At 42.9% G+C, this 17,184-nt stretch overlaps 1 protein-coding gene across 1 annotated transcript in view; it reads right to left on the reverse strand.

The window, feature by feature from the left end:
* The window catches only part of UBE3C (ubiquitin protein ligase E3C), a 177,909-nt gene that overhangs the window by 127,873 nt on the left and 32,852 nt on the right, over positions 1–17,184 (reverse strand). The window contains exons 7-10 of the mRNA XM_045006074.1: positions 14,846–14,999; positions 14,152–14,369; positions 13,652–13,806; positions 1,489–1,676 (exon numbers count right to left, since the gene is read on the reverse strand). Coding sequence (XP_044862009.1) covers positions 1,489–1,676; positions 13,652–13,806; positions 14,152–14,369; positions 14,846–14,999 — 715 coding nt within the window. The remainder of the gene's footprint in view (positions 1–1,488; positions 1,677–13,651; positions 13,807–14,151; positions 14,370–14,845; positions 15,000–17,184) is intronic.

The raw sequence follows: 17,184 nt of genomic DNA on the forward strand, positions 1-17,184 counted from the left end.
ACAGTGTCATGTGAATGCCTGTTCTCACTTTCAGGTGACATTGCAAACAGGAAGCTGGCAGCATTATCTCCTGCAAATTGTAACCAAACTTGTCTGTCTGAGTAGCTGGCTGAATAAGAAGTAGGACTGAGTGGACTTGCAGGCTCTAAAATTTTACATTGTTTTATTTTTGAATGCCGGTTTTGTTTTGTTATTTTTTGTTTTTTTGTTGTAAATAATTCTACATTTGTAAGTTCAACTTTCATGATAAAGAGACTAATAGGTGAACTGAAAATACTATTTCTTTTGTTTTTTTACGGTACAAATACTTGTAATCAAAAATAAATATAAAGTGAGCACTGTACACTTTGTATTGTCTTGTAATTGAAATCAATATATTTGAAAATGTAGAAAACATCCAAAAATATTTAAATAGATGGTATTCTATTATTGTTTAACAGTGCTATTAATCATGCGATTAATCATGATTAACTTTTTTAATCGCTTGACAGCCCTATTTAATATTTATTACTGATGTCTCATTTAAATTAAATAATCTGATAAAAATATAATCAGGATCTTTATTTTTAATACAGGAAACTAAGTATCATCATAGCTACCTGTATTTTTCAATCTTTTTAAAGGGACACTACAAAATTAATAAGTCCAAATTTTCATCTACATTTAGAATTTCAATCCACACACCCCCAACACACACACACACACACGCTAATCATGAGTACTCTATCAGCTTCAGATGCCTACGACTGCAATACAGGTGAAATACTAACTTCACTGGGCATCGCATTAACAATAAATGAGGTTTCAGAGTAGCAGCCATGTTAGTCTGTATCCGCAAAAAGAACAGGAGTACTTGTGGCACCTTAAAGACTAACAAATTTATTTTAGCATGAGCTTTCGTGAGCTGCAGCTCACTTCTTCGGATGCATAGAATGGAACACACAGACAGGGGATATTTATACATACAGAGAACATGAAAAGGTGGAAGTATGCATACCAACAGGCAGAGTCTAATCAATTGAGATGAGCTATCGTCAGCAGGAGGAAAAAAAAACTTTTTGAAGTGATAATTAAGATGGCCCATAGAAGGTGTGAGGAGAACTTAACATAGGGAAATAGATTCAATTGGTGTAATGACCCAACCATTCCCAGTCTTTGTTTAGGCCACAGTTAATAGTATCTAGTTTGCATATTAATTCAAGTTCAGCAGTTTCTCAAATGAGGGGTGCACACTTATGTATGCAGTAGTCCTTTCCAGAATGAGCAGAAAGCACACTCAATAGGCACAGTATTGCACTACAAAAGAAGTTTTCTCCCTAAAGTGCATGAAAAGCAGGATTGTTATACATTTCAATATGATTGAGCACAAAACTAAAAAGTCGACAGACAAGCAGAAGAACATCATTACAGGTATGCATGACACTACAAACCAGAGCCAAACTAGTTTTAGGCCTACTAGAGTTATAGGTCCATATTACTGATACTTGCCTGACTTTTGGCACCATCATTCGGTGTTGCACCATTAGTGTGTGGCAGATTGATGCCATCAGCGTGAAGACTTCTTCACTAGCTGAATCTCTCCAGACCATATTCAGTAGAGTGTTTGTCTGCTGTTTTGTATCCAGTTTCTTTAGACACTCCTCAGTTATATATTGTACTGATATTCTCCCATCACCCTGTAAATATACCCAAAAAAAATCTGTTTTGAAGACTTCTTAAGCTTAACACTATGGAGCCTACACTTTCTTTAAACAAAGCTTCAACACAATTCATTCTCCCACAAAATAAATGTATTAAAAACCATTTCACAGGTTACAGCAAAATATTTTGGTGGTGGTTTAAATCCCCAAGGCAGGCAGGTACTTGTGTCACTACAATATGCGCCAGATCCAATGCCTGCTGAAGGCACTAGAAAGACCACCTTTGACTTCAATGGGCTTTGGAGCAGACCTGTATATGCCTACTTTCCATGTCCATGCATATGGCCAGATCCTTATCTGGTGTCAAATATTACAGCTACACAAATATCACTGAGCTATGATGATTTAGCCCATGGATGGGAGCACTCAAATCTTTCACTGCCTCTCTAGCCAGATGCATACATCAATCAGGGCTTGCTCAAATGTATCTGGATACCTAACGCGTGTGCATATATAGATACATGTAGAGTGCTCCGGGGAGAGCAGAGGGAGAAAGGGAGGTGTGGCAGAGTGTTATTAAGCAGTAGAGTCTCCTCAGGGCAGGTTTTGCCTACTCTGTTTTAAGTCAGGTACAGTGGGGTATTTATCAATTATTGTAAATTGTCTCTGAACAGATCTTTAGATTCCATTTTTACCAAATCAGCATTCAGGTACACCGCTACCTCGATATAACACCACCCGATATAACACGAATTTGGATATAACGCGGTAAAGCAGTGCTCCGGGGGGAGAGGAGGCGGGGCTGCACACTCTGGTGGATCAAAGCAAGTTCGATATAATACAGTTTCACCTATAACGCGGTAAGATTATTTGGCTCCCAAGGACAGCGTTATATCGAGGTAGAGGTGTACCACAAATTTACATGGAACATTTAGTTAAAGATCTGCCAGCATTTACATTATCAAAACCTAAAAATTGTTAAGTCATGAAAATGTACTCCATGCAGTAAGTTGGCACACAGTGTCTAAACCCAAACCAACATAATTTTTTTTTTAAATTGACAAGATGACCAGTTTATTTTAACATGTTTTTAAATGCACTTGATTCATTTAAAGACATTGACTGGCAGAACAACATTTGACATGCAAATAATCTATAGCCTAATCGCTTTTTTTTATTTTGATAAAAAATATTTAAATAGAGAATTTATTAACATTAACAAAATGGCTACTAAAGACTTTCTAAAAGGCATTTAATTTGGGTTCTGATTATGTACACTCACTACTCATTCTACAACAGCTGATAACAGCAATGGTAAACATTCTAAGGAATGGCATTACAAATGATTCAAAGGTTAGTGCAACTTTAGCTCCATAATACATTGACTTTATATGTCAGCCTCATTTCTTTAGGGTGCTCTCAAAGCTACTATAAACTTATCTTTAAAGATTTTTTTTTAAATAAAGATTCTGACATTTTATTTTGCATAGTTTTGTACATAAAGAAAAACAAAGATTCTGGGGGCATATATTAATTATTCACCCAATAAAATAGTTTATTTACAGCTTCTTAGAAGGCGATTCCTGGGTGATGCTAACACAATGTAAAAAAAAAAAAAAAAGTCATAGTGTACATATGCAAAACTGACAAAAATCTGACAAGCAGCCTTTGCTGAGAGGTTGTTCTCAAGACCGGTTTGTATTCATAGTCAGCATGACATATATAAATAGACAGTTAGAATAATATCCGAGTTTGGAGAGATGGAAGCCAACGTACCAATTTCAGTACTTTGCCATATTACTGGAACATGGCATTAAAGAAAGTATTCCAGTTACTACAGGAAATGACAGAAACAAAAATACTGAAGGAAAGAGAACAATAACAAAATTCCTACTCAGTTCTCACAACCCAGCAGAGCAAAAAAAGCTGGTGATTAAGCTACTTGTACCAAACCCACACCCTGTGAAATTTCACATATTGTATAAGAACAGATCTCAACTGTCTGCATGTTCTGAGTGCTAATTGTCTTTCAAGAGAAAGCAGAAAGGATAACATCAAAGGAGTTTGAGTCTGAGGCTCTTGGCCATATTACTCCAACTTTTACTAGTGCAAAAAACTTTTCTTGGTTTGAGCATCAGATAGTGAATATTAATATAAATCCTGAAGATTCATTTTCTTGATAGGTTTTCTTAACATTATAGAGAAAAGTGCTGTTTCCACTGCAATCTCTATTGACTATTATTTATTAACTATATAGAGCAGTAGTTCTCAAACTTTTGTACTGGTGACCCCTTTCACATAGCAAACCTCTGAGTGTGACCCCCCCCTTATAAATTAAAAACATTTTTTAATATATTTAACACCATTATAAATGTTGGATGCAAAGCAGGGGTTAGGGTGGAGACTGACAGCTCACGACCCCCCATGTAATAACCTTGCGATCCCCTGTGGGGTCGACCCCCAGTTTGAGAACCCCTGATATAGAGCAATAGGTGTGCAAGGTGCTTTGCAATGTGAAATAATATGAGGAATTTGCAATCTAATAATACAGATAACAAAATGAGTCAATTCAACATTAGCAGGGGATGATGATTAGCGGACTGACAAAGCAAAGAAAGCTGGGAAGCACAGTGCATACGATGCATATTGTTTTTATTCTGCATGCAGCACTCACAGGAACTTCAGGATGTGATAATAGGAGTTACATTGTGTTAACTATTATTACTTTTATTTAGGATAAGGTGAAGGACTAGAAACCGGAGCACGACTGAAGGTTAGCAGCAGAATGCTAGCCAGCAGAAATGAATACTGAGGAGGCATGTAAAGGAGACCTATGGCTGCCCAGGAGAAGAAAATCTATTTCAGGCAAAGCAAAGTAGCATTGAAGGGGCATGGAAAAGGCTAATAGGAGGAGAAAAAAAGAGCTAGCACAGTATGCAGGGGAGTGAAGAAAGGAAGCTGTGAGAACGCAAATACACGCAAGGGTAGAGTTAAGACCTCTGAAGGGAGGACAAGAACTCTGATCTGATAGAGGAGCTAGAGAACCTGTGCAGAAACTCAGGGAAAAAAGTGACAAAGTCATAGCACCTGGAGAGAAAGATTTTTTTTCGGGTGTGTTTTGGACAGACTGAAAGGGAGAAAAGGGGTAAATCATGTGAAGGAAGGAAGGAGACTGAAGCAGTCAAGGCAAGAGATGATTATAGGCTGAGATTGACTGTGGTGATATTGAACAAGAAGTACCACCATGACCTGGTGACAACTAGGATTGGATGGGATGAAGATGAGGTGGGAGGAAAAGCATTACAACAAAATTGTGAATGACAACTAGATTAACTGAGTTGTGAACCACAAAGGAAAAAGAAGATAAGTGGAATGGGGTATGGCAGTGCAGTAAACAGGTATGTGACCCTGCATCCATATCTCTGCTGCACAGGGATACAGGCCTGCAAAGAGCCACACATGGCTGGACTCTTTGGCACACAAGTGGAATGTGTCTCTGTTGCACGGGATCCACAAATCCTGCATCAGACTCTGCACAATGAAACTACACTACTTCTCAGAGGGCTGTCCACAGCCAAAAAGTAGGGGCAGGATTTGTCCCCAAGAGTAAACTGTCTCCACTTGTCTCAGTGTGTTGTCAACACAGAATTTTCTTCATGTATTCTTGTCCTACAAAAATTATCAAAGTTATAACTGTGTAATTGTTTATTTTAAACAAAGATGGCCATAATTATTGTGAAGTTATTTAAATCTAGTGAAACCTCAAAAGCTATTTTGTCTTCACACAAGCACAACTTCCCAGGAAAATAATGGATTAAAATTAGGGGGGGAAATGAATTGGGAGGAAAAACAGCGTATACTTAACAAAAATATTAATCGTGATTAAAAAAATTAATGGGAAATGAAATGGACATGAGCAATGCATCTCAAAGAACAACAGATACGAAAATATAGGTAACTGTTTTTTCTTCTTCGAGTGCTTGCTCATGTCAATTTCATTTTAGGTGACTCAAAAACAGTGCCCACGGAGGTGGGCTCAGAATTCACAGCTTAGCAGCTTGCAATACTACCCTACCGAAGCCAGCATCATCCCAGGTCTGCTGGTCAGTGCATAGTGGGACATAAAAGTGTGGACATTCTACAGATCCCCTGGATAGGTACCTGGGCCAGAAAGGCTGCCAAAGAGGCCTGCGCCCTAGTAGAGTGGGCGGTGACAATCGCCAAGGGTGGCACCTTAGCTTGGTCATAGCAGAAGCGAATGCAGGCAGCGATCCAAGAAGAAATTATTTGAGTGGGTACAGGGCAACCGTTCCTTCCGTCGGCCACAGCAACGAATAATTGCGTCGATTTACGGAATGGCTTGGTCCTGTCAATGTAGAAGGCCAGAGCCCTTCTGACATCCAGGGCATGTAGCCTGCGCTCCTCCTCCAACCTATGCAGCTTCAGAAAGAAGACCAGTAGGTAAATGTCCTGGCTCGAATGAAACTGAGAGACTACCTTGGGAAGAAAATCCAGGCGCAGCCTTAGCTGGACCTTATCCTTGTAGAAGACAGTGCATGACGGCTCTGAGGTGAGCGCCCGAATCTCAGATACCCAGCGGGCTTACATCACCACGACCAAAAATTCGACCTTCCAGGAGAGGAGACGGAGGGAGCAGGAAGCCAGCGGCTCAAAGAGAGGATCCACGAGCTATTACAGTACCAGATTCAAGTCCCACGGAGGGATGGGGTCCCTGACGTGTGGGTAGAGGAGCTCCAGGACCTTAAGGAATCTGGCCTTGATATCCTGAGCAAAAACCGACCTGCCTTTGAACAGTGGGTGGAAGGCTGAGATGGCTGCTAGATGGCCTTTGATCAATGAGAGGGACAAGCCCTGGAGCTTGAGGTGCAGGAAGTAGTCCAGAATAAGCTGCAGCGAAACCCACTCGGGATGAACACCCTTGTCTTCAATCCCAGCAGGTGAACAGTTTTCACTTGGCCAGGTAGGTTGCTCTGGTGGAGGGCTTCCTTCTTCCCAACAGAATGCACTGAAGCTCAGCCGAGCTCTGCTGCTCCTGCATGTTTAGCCACGCAGCAGCCAAGCCATCAGATGCAACACCCTCAGGTTGGGGTGCAGAAGAATGCCATGGTTCTGGGACAACAGGTTCAACTTGAGCACTAGCTGGAACAGGGTCACCACCGTGAGGTCCAGCAGAGTGCTGAACCAGTGTTGGCGCAGCCACACCACCACTATGAGGATGACCTTTGCCCTGTCCTGTTTAATCTTGGTGAGGACCCTGGGTAGCAACAGCACCGGAGGGAAGGCATACATCAGCGCCCCCGACCACGGGAGCAGAAAATCATCTGACAGGGATCCTCTGTCCATGCCCCCAATCGAGCAGAAGACATGGCACTTCCTGTTCCGCCAGGACGCAAACAGGTCCACCAGGGGAGTTCCCCACTTGCGGAAGATGGAACTGACCACCTTCGGATGAAGGGACCACTCGTGGCGAGACGAGAACATCCTGCTGAGGCAATCTGTCAAAGCGTTCTTGGTCCCTGGAAGGTGAGCAGCTACAAGATGGATGTCGTGCTGCAGACAGAAATCCCAAAGCCAGAGGGCTTCCTGGCAGAGGGCAGATGTCTATTTAGCAGCTCGTATCAAGCGGAGTGCCCATGGGGTCGGTCCTGGTGTCAGTTTTGTTCAACATCTTTATTAATGATCTGGATGATGGGATAGATTGCACCCTCAGCAAATTTGCAGATGACACTAATCTGGGGGGAGAGATAGATATGCTGGAAGGTAGGGATAGGGTGACCTAGACAAATTGGAGGATTGGGCCAAAAGAAATCTGATGAGGTTCAACAAGGACAAGTGCAGAGTCCTGCACTCAGGAAGAAAGAATCCCATGCATCACTACAGGCTGGGGACCGACTGGCTAAACAGCAATTCTGCAGAAAAGGACCTGGGGATTACAGTGGATGAGAAACTGGTGTGCCCTTGTTGCCAAGAAGGCTAACGGCATATTGGGCTGCATTAGTAGGAGCATTGCCAGCAGATCGAGGGAAATAACTATTCTCCTCTATTCAGCACTGGTGAGACCACATCTGGAGTTTTGGGCCCCTCACTAAGGAAATGATGTGAACAAATTGGAGAGTCTCCAGCGCAGGGCAACAAAAATTATCAGGGGGCTGGGCACATGACTTACGAGGAGAGGCTGAGGGAACTGGGCTTGTTTAGTCTGCAGAAGAGAAGAGTGAGGAGGGATTTGATAGCAGCCTTCAACTACCTGAAGGGGGTTCATTCCAAAGAGGATGGAGCTCAGCTGTTCTCAGTGGTGGCAGATGACAGAATTAGGAGTAATGGTCTTAAGTTGCAGTGGGGGAGGTCTTGGTTGGATATTAGGAAACTATTTCACTAGGAGGGTGGTGAAGCACTGGAATGGGTTACCTAGGGAGATGGTGGAATCTCCATTCTGAGAAATTTTTAAGGCCCGGATTGACAAAGCCCTGGCTGGGATGATTTAGTTGGTGTTGGTCCTGCTTTGAGCAGGGGGTTGGACTAGATGACCTCCTGAGGTCTCTTCCACCCTAATCTTCTATGATTCTATGACCTGGCTCCGCCCTACCTGTTGATATAGAAGGCTGTAGCCATGTTGTCAGTTAGAACCTGGAGCACCCTGTTTTGTATATGAGGTGGAAAGGCTTGGCAGGCTAGTTAAACCATTGATATTGATATGCGGGGAATGACTGCGACTGGACCAACAACCTTGAGCCCAGGTCCGAGGCGTTGGAGCCAAGGGTCACTGATGAGGCCGGTGCCGTAAAGGGAACCTTTCCAACACCAACGTGGGATCCTGACACCAGATGAGGGACGACAGTATGCTGACCAGGATCCACACCACCCAGTCCATGCTGTACCGGTTGGGAACATAGACCAATGTCAGCCACTCCTGAAGAGGTCTGAAGCAGAGTCGTGAGTGCCCAACCACATACAAACATGCTGCCATGGGACCCAACAGCCTCAGGCACGTGTGGGCAGTGGTGACCAGGTGGGCCCACAGTCCCACGATGAGATCCACCATCGCCTGGAACCGAGTCTCGGGGAGGAAGGCCCTGGCCCGAGTGGAGTCAAGGACCACGCCAATGAATTCTATGTGTTGTACTGGTGTTAAAGCTGACTTTTTCTCGTTTATGATCAACCCCGGGTCGCAACAGGTGGAACATACCAGGTCGAGATATCTCCACAGCTGAGCCAGAGACCAGCCCCTTATCAACCAGTCGTCGAGGTATGGGTATATTTGGACTCCCCGACGTCTCAGATAAGCGGTCACTGGCGCTATACACTTTGTGAATACCCTCAGAGCCAACAAGAGACCAAAGAGCATTGCCGGGAACTGGAAATGGCACCAGCCCAATATGAAGCGGAGGAAGCACCGGTGCCCCACGAGAATGGAAATATGGAAGTATGCATCCTTTAAAATTAAGGGTGGTATACCAGTCTCCCAGATCCAGGGATGGGACGATGGAGGCCAAGGAGACAATGAGAAACTTCAACTTCTTGAGAGACTTGTTGAGGCAATGCAGGTCTAGGATGGGTCTGAGGCCCTCTTTTGCCTTCAGAATCAGGAAGTAGCAGGAGTAGAATCCTCTGCTTTCCATGTTTCGAGGGACCTTTTCCACTGCCCCCAGGTGCAGAAGGTTTTCGACCTCCTGAACGAGGAGTTGATCATGAGAAGAGTCCCTGAAGAGGGATGGGGAAGGAGAATTGAAGGGGTTGTCAGCTACAAACTGCAGGGTGTAGCCCAAAGAAACCGTACCTAGCACCCAGCGTTTCAAGGTGACGCGGGACCAGGCCGACCGGAAGGGGTGGAGGTGGTTGACGAAAGGGAGGGTTGGATCCAGTACATTGGCTGGGGCGCCATCCTTGAGCTCACCCTCAAAATGACTGCTTCCGGCCTCCCTGACTTCTGGAAGGGTCAGGTTGGGCAGCCAGGTGGGAAGAGGACGGGTAGCATCTCTTAGGCCCTTTGTCCATCTCCTTTCTCCTATAGGAGCCAGACCTGGGAACCCCCAAGACCTAGACTGCATCAGAGGAGGCGCAGAGGACAGATTGGCTTCCTGGCTGCTGAGGGGTGTGCAAGCCCAGGGACTGGAGGGTGGCTCGTGAGTCCTTGAGCTCATGGAGCCTAGAGTCAGTTAGCTCAAAAGAGAGCCCCGAACCCTCGAATGGCACATCCTGGATTGTGGTCTGCATCTCTTGGGACAGCCCAGAAGCCTGCAACCAGGAGCTGCATCTCATGGCCACTGCCGATGCAACTACCCTGGCAGCCAAGTCCATTGCGTCCCACATGTGGAGGACTCCCCGGGCCACCGCCGTGCCTTCGCTCACTAACGTGGCCAACTCTTGAACATGCTCCTGTGGAAGGGCCTCCATGAACTTATTCAGGGAGTCCCACAGGTTAAATTTATAAGGTCCCGGCAGGGCCTGGTGGTTCGAGGCCCGAAACTGTAACCTGGCCATCAAATAAACTTTCCTGCTGTATAAGTCAAGCCTTTTGTCCTCCTTATTTTTCAGTGTTCCTCTGGGGTAGCCGTGCCTGACCCTTTCGTTCACCATGGACACGACCAATGATGCCACGGGGGGACGAGTATACAGATACTTGAAGCCCTTTGCAGGGACATAGTATTTCTTTTCCGCTTTCTTTATTCCATCAGCAGAATAGATGAGGGGGCTTGCCACACCAATTTGGCTATATTGAGCATCCCTGGTTGGACAAACAATGCAATTTTTGCCAGTGTGGTGGCCAAGATGACATTGAAGAGGTTGTCTACTTCCTCAGCGACCTCCTCAATCTGCAGGCCAAGATTTTCAGCCACCTGGTGCTCCTTAAAATTGTCCAGGGGACTGCTGGTATGGGAGGGTCTGGCCACTGCCTCATCCAGGGATGACGAGTTACGATTGTATCACCTGAGGGATGGTATCATTCCCTCCCTTGTCGGGGTAGGGCTCCCTTGGTGTCAGAGTACGGTGCGCGGGCTCTGCTTCAGTGCTGTGTTCCAATTGCAGCACCGGCAGTACCTCGGCTGGTTTGTCTGATGCGGCCAGGGAGGGCTGGGGGTACTGGACCGGCATCACCAGCACCTTTCACAGGTTCCAGTACGGTCAATGGGGGAGCCCAGGCTCCTGCTGCTTCGGCACCGTAGCCAGTGCCGCCTCGGTCTCCCGCATCGGAGGAGAGTTGTCCCATCTTGGTAACAGGCTAAAATCGTGGTCTGACCCTGACCACTATCCCTCTGGTGACCACGGCGGGGCCATTGAGGCCTGGGTCTGCCTACTGACCCTGGTAGGCGATTGACAGGGGGACCGGGAGAAACACTGCCTGCCAGAGGAACAGGACCAGGATGAGCAGGAAAGACACCGAGATCCCAACAAGCCCTCTACGACAGAGACTGATGACAATGAGACCTTCTGGGAGAGGGTGTTCAGCACATAGGCGACCTATGGCCAGACAGTTGCCAGTACTGGCAGTACGGGGAGTGGTGCCACGAGTCTGGAGTCCCTTGCCTAGTAGGAGGGGATCTCGATGGAGATCTAGGTAGTCTGGCCAGTAAGCTAGACTGCGTTGCCGGGTCCTGAGGTTGCAGCGATAGGGACTTGCGCCTGTGCTCCGCCAGTCTATCCTGCAGCACACCAGTGGCTTTCCCCTTCAGTGCCGCAAGTGGAGCCGTATCGGTCACCTGGCGTGACAACTGCGGAGCCAGTCGGCCTTGCTCCTTAGCCACTGGGACAGCTTCGGGGACTGAAGGCCCCATCACTGGCTGGGAACCCCTGCCGCTGCCCGGGGTCGGGGGTGCATGCCTGGCGGGGCTGGTGGGTCCGACCTCCACAGTACCCCCATAAAGCCCCATTGCGGGCGCATGGCCTGACACAGGTCCTTTGACCGAGGCCCCTCTCTCCTTCAGTGCCGAGGGGCTTCTTTTCTTCAGCCTTTTCTTCGGAGCAGGCGAAATGGAACGGTGCCGGGCTGACTCCGGTGCCGGCGGTATGCTGCGCGCCAAGGCCAAATTGCTGGGTGTAGATGCCACGGTGGAGGGTTCCAACACCGGGCGAAGAGCAGCCTCCATCAATAACGTCCTCAAGTGGATTTCCTGCTCCTTCTGGGTCCTCGGGCGAAAGTTCTTACAGATGCAACACCTGTCTTTTCTATGGCCTTCTCCCAGATGCTTAAGACAGTTATGTGGATGGCTGATTGGCATCGGCCTGATGCATGACACACACAGCTTGAATCCAGGGGAGCGGAGCATGCCCCATTTGGGGCAAAGTTCCAACTGGGACTCTACTGACTAACACTATCAACTATCTATGAAACTATGTACAACAACAATTAAACCAGTCAATGGATAACCGCTGCTGCTCTTGCAAAGCAAAACAAGGCGCTCCAACCAACCATCAGACGGTAAGAAGAAACAGAGGGCACAGGGCCGGCGGCGTCTGATATACTACTGCATGGGAGTGCCACTCCAGGGGGGCACCACAGTCAGCCCTACAGATATCGCTAAGGCAGAAATCTCTGACAACTGTGCACTTGGGCATGCGCACAAATAAATGGAATCAACATGAGCAAGCACTCGAAGTATGTATAATTTCTCAAAGTGGGAAGATTTGATGGCTGTGTTCCTTGACAACTCAGTGTTATCAGATACAAGCCCTATAAGGTCCCCTTTAAAATACAAAATTAAACTAGGAAAGTAAACTATTTCTTTTTCTATCAAAGTAAATCATTCTTATACGTCTTCCTGCCTAAATTAATTTTAACAGGTCACTTTTTTCAATAATCTTATTTTGCTTGAAAATGGAAAAATCTGAAAGTATATTAAGTTAAAAAAAAGTGTCTTGATCTTAGCAAAATTTAATGTAGAAAGCTATTTTGAGACCCTTTCATAAGCAGTTTCTATAAATATTTCTCTATGGAATCTAACATTCACCTCCCATCCCTCCCCCTCTAAGAGCAAGATTAAAAATAAAGGAAGCCTTTATTCAGATAACGTTTTATGTAGCAACACATTTTTTTTTAATATAATTTGTGTCTTAGGATTGTGTTGCTGCTCCTGTACTTTTAAGAATTCTTGGTTATTATTTGTATTCTTGTAGTGCCTAGAAGCCACAGTCATGGACCTGGACCTCACTGTACTATGCACTGTACAAATATAGAATTATATTTAGGATTCCATTTTTAAAAAATAATGACTAAAAACTGCCTACCTCAGAAATTTAGATTCCGATTTCCATTCGTGTGTGTGCATATATATATATGCAATACAGAAATGCTTGTACATAAACACCTACTAATCAGTGTCATCTTTCTTTACAATGATCAAGGTCTACGCCTCCCTCAGAGTTCCATTCTTTTCCACTGTAAATTACACTGCATTATGCAGCCAACTGCATAATGTGCTACCAAACAACTAACTTGCCTAGCCCCATAAAGTGCATTGTAAGCAAACTACATTACACCTGGGAATGGAAATTTTTATACTTACTGCTTGTCTATACAGAACAGCAATGTACACTACGGGAGTATGATTTCTAAAGCACACTAACTTGTTACACATTAATTAATCTGTATAGACCCTGCTGGTGCACACAAGAGGTTTCCTAGTATGCTTTAATTTAATACTATTTGAATTAGCGTCATGTTAAAAGACACTACGGAGCCTTTATTATCTTCAGGCACCTAAATAACTTTAAAAATCTGGTCCCAACTGACCACAAAGGTCCTAAATAAAAAATTCATTTTCAATGTTTTTGTGCACTTCACATTAAAGAAAGAAATATTTAAAAAAAATACAGTAAAATTTGCATTATTTGGTTCTAACAACCAAAATAAGCCATCTCTAAATAACCACTTCTAAAATGTTTCACTGCATCAGCAGTAAATGAAATGAGGGGAATACAATGACAGTGTCTTCCTCAATTTTAACTATGGTGTTTCTATAAGATTTTATTCAGAGGAACTCTTTAACGCTTACAGGTATGGTCATCATCTTACTGATTTCTTCATCCTCATCTTCAGAATCACTGGTTGCATCTTGACAATTTGCACCAGCAGCAGACACAGGTAACTGAGAAAGAAATGTTTGGAGTACCCTTAAGTACACAAGTAGCCCTTCCTCTGAAAGGGATCCTACAGCAAATAAACAGAAATAAAAGAAAGTAAGCAGATCATACTGTACTATCGCTGAATAGAACAGTGTTCAACAGGAATCCCATATCAATAAACATGCCCAAAAGCTTACAGTTAAAGTATGCCCTATATTGCAAAGAATTATATGAATCTTGGAGTGGGATGCAAGAAGAATACATCTAATGATCTTCATATTTTAAATTGTCCATCACTTTTGATTTCTTTTTCAGACTATGAAATATATTAAAATATACTATGGTGATATGTTACATGCCAATTCAAAGAACTATATTATACAGTACACAAAAATTAATTTTAACTGAATAGATTATATATTTTTCATACCCAAATATGTTTCACCAACTGTTAAAACAAAGTAAAACAGCCATGGAGCTCTATCACTTTTTCTTGAACGCCTGCTTTCTGTTAATAGTGCATTCAGGAAGAGTTCATAAGGGAAAAGTGTTTGCACATCTGCAAGCGCTGGAATGATGAAATGGAATATCTGATCTGTAAAAGGTGCTGCCAGAAACTCCTCTGTGAAGGCAGCAAAAATCTGTTGCCTGAAAGGGGAAGAAAAAAGGTTCTTTACTGAAAATGTAAACATAATTTTTCACCAGCACATCTATGAAGTGATTGATCATCAACTTGCGAGTCTGAACACATTATTTTATCCATCAAGGAAACTATGTATTGCTTCATTCCTTAATTCTATGCCACTATACTAAACTTGTCAGATTACTCAAAAATTTAATCAGCCCTTCTCAATATTATTCTATTTGTATTTTTCTTTAAAGCCTAATGCACCCACATAAAACTAGTCTGAAACTATTTCAAGTTTATGAAAAATTATATTTAACTGAACAAGTGCTGTAAAGAATTTCAGAAAACCTACTTCAGTACATAATAAAACTTTTTTTTCTGTAATACTGTGCACTCCACAGCACATATAAAATCTTAACTAAAAACTGCATGTACCCTATGTATCTCAGATAATAATGAGTTGATATACAAATATTGAAAGATCTCCTTTGTTTACCTTGCACCCTCTGGACAGGAGCTATATGTAAAGTGCAATGGTTTCAGAACATTCTCTAGCAGTATTTTTGCAATAGGAACTCGAGAGACATCAGAATATTCAATACTCGATGGAAGCTTGTTATTAATTAACAAATAAAGCGACCTGTAGTATCCTGAAACAAATAAAAATATATGCAACCATTTATTTCTTCAGTTGTAAAGAAAGCTGCAATTTATAATTAGGAGCTCTTTACAATTCATAGCATAAAGTCTGATTCAAACAATTAATAGATAAACTGTAAAAATGCAGCAAAAAGCTATACTCAAAAGAAAATGGACAGGTCATCAACAGTTTTTTGGAAATGCAGTTTATTTTGTAAATTGCAGAGACAATAAATGTACACAGACTTAGCCTGACTTTCAAAAATAACCTGGTCCTGCTGAACTGGCTCTTTAAAGCAGTTGCCACCTAGACACAGTATATTAAATCTCCTATTTTTCTGAACTCATCCGCCTGTCACATTTCTGACAGTTGGTTTTTTGGCCTTTTGGACACCATCTAGATCCAAAGCCTTGCAGAGTATCATATGACATCCTACACACATACCTGCTGTTGGAGGAGTGTCACTTCTGACCTCCACCAGTCTGGATTGAAAATTGTTCCTAAATTGTGGATTTCTTACATAATAACATGATGTTCCATTGACTACGCCACAAAGATGAGGTTGGGAGGTAACCCGAACAGCATTCATGTCAATAAGATGCAAAGACTATTTCATGATTCCATCCTATCCTTACTTCACCTTCTTGCTTAATGAACTTAAAAGTGTAGAGCATCTGGAAACTCGGGTAGATTCACACATTTTCTAAAGATATTACAGTTCTCATATGCTTTTATCATCAATAATAAAAACCATCCTATTCAAATTATCTGCTCTAGTCAGTGAAAATCAGTCCATGACAACAAGAGACATCACAAAAGCTGGAAATGTATATTTGAAGCTCACTTGTTGGACAATATAAAACATTTGTTCAACTTTAAGTAAGAGGGTATGGTTAAAATAGTGTGTCTTTTAATTGTATTTATTGTATTTCTCAAATGAAGCACTTCTTCTCAAGTGTACAATTGTAAATATGGATGTGCACTGAACTTGTCCTGTAGCTGACATTTCAGTTAAACTCATATTACTACTTTTAAATTGCCTTAGTTTGATAAATGGCCCTTACGTTACCAAGATTTCATACATATCTACAATTTACTAATACTAGGGCTAATGACGGGGTATTTCAGCAGTGAAAATTATTTGAGTTTGAAAGTTCCAGAAATCAGTTTCTTATTTTTGTAAGTTACCATGCCTTTATATTGCCACACACAGTTTTTCTTACTATAAGGCCATGTATGTACACTAGGAAAAAGGTGCATTTTTAAACAAAGTAGCTAATGCATATTAACACGTATTGAGAGTCTAGTACTGACAAGGCAGCTCTAGCTCTAACATCTATGACTTGATCGAGGTAAAACCTAGGGCCCCTCTAAATTTTACCCTTTACCAACTTACAAGTTACAATTAATGGTTACTTTATCTTACAGTTACTGTTGCTCTTAGAAATGTGTTGTCCATATACCATATAGTCCATGTTCCACCCTCTTTTCCTGTTCTTATGAAGTCTCATAACTCATGGATTCCATATTGCAAAGGAATTGAGGGTCCCCTGTCCTTTTTCCCTCTCAGGCGAGCGGCACAAGGACAGTCAGGGAACAGGCATGGCCCCAAGGAAGACTGTTGGCCAAAGGAATCCAAACTCAAGTGCACAAGGCGCATACATACCAACAGAAGAATATATATGGACAAGTACTTGAAGAACTACAACTTGCCTATTGTATATCAGGATTTTAACACATTAGCTAATACGTGCTAACATGAGTTAAAAATACATCTTTTTCCTAGTGAAGACAAGGCCTAAAAGGCTGATATACTTTACCTACCCCTCCTCCAGAGGAACACTGCATAAAAAGTTTCGTTTGTACTCTACTCCAAAGCCAGTATTTAAATCAACACACGCATACATTTCAATACATGAGCATATTCACAGATAACCACTGTGTCCTTTACAGATCTTTCCAGAAGCTATGAATAATTAAAAATAAACGTTTAAAAATGATTTCTCTGTGTTTTCAACCCTTTGAACTTCATTTTTAAATGTGAATATATTGTTTATCACTTGCCAAAGCCTGAAAACTGTTTTGTTCCCCTTTTTATGGTACAATATCTTTTCATTAAGCAGCTCTTGTGTCCCCTGAACCAAATCCCACTTGCCTTAACTCACTCAAGCTATTATTAACAACTTTGTATTACA

The sequence above is a fragment of the Mauremys mutica genome, chromosome 2 (assembly GCF_020497125.1).
Source record: "Mauremys mutica isolate MM-2020 ecotype Southern chromosome 2, ASM2049712v1, whole genome shotgun sequence".
In the NCBI taxonomy this organism is placed as follows: Eukaryota; Metazoa; Chordata; order Testudines; family Geoemydidae; genus Mauremys; species Mauremys mutica.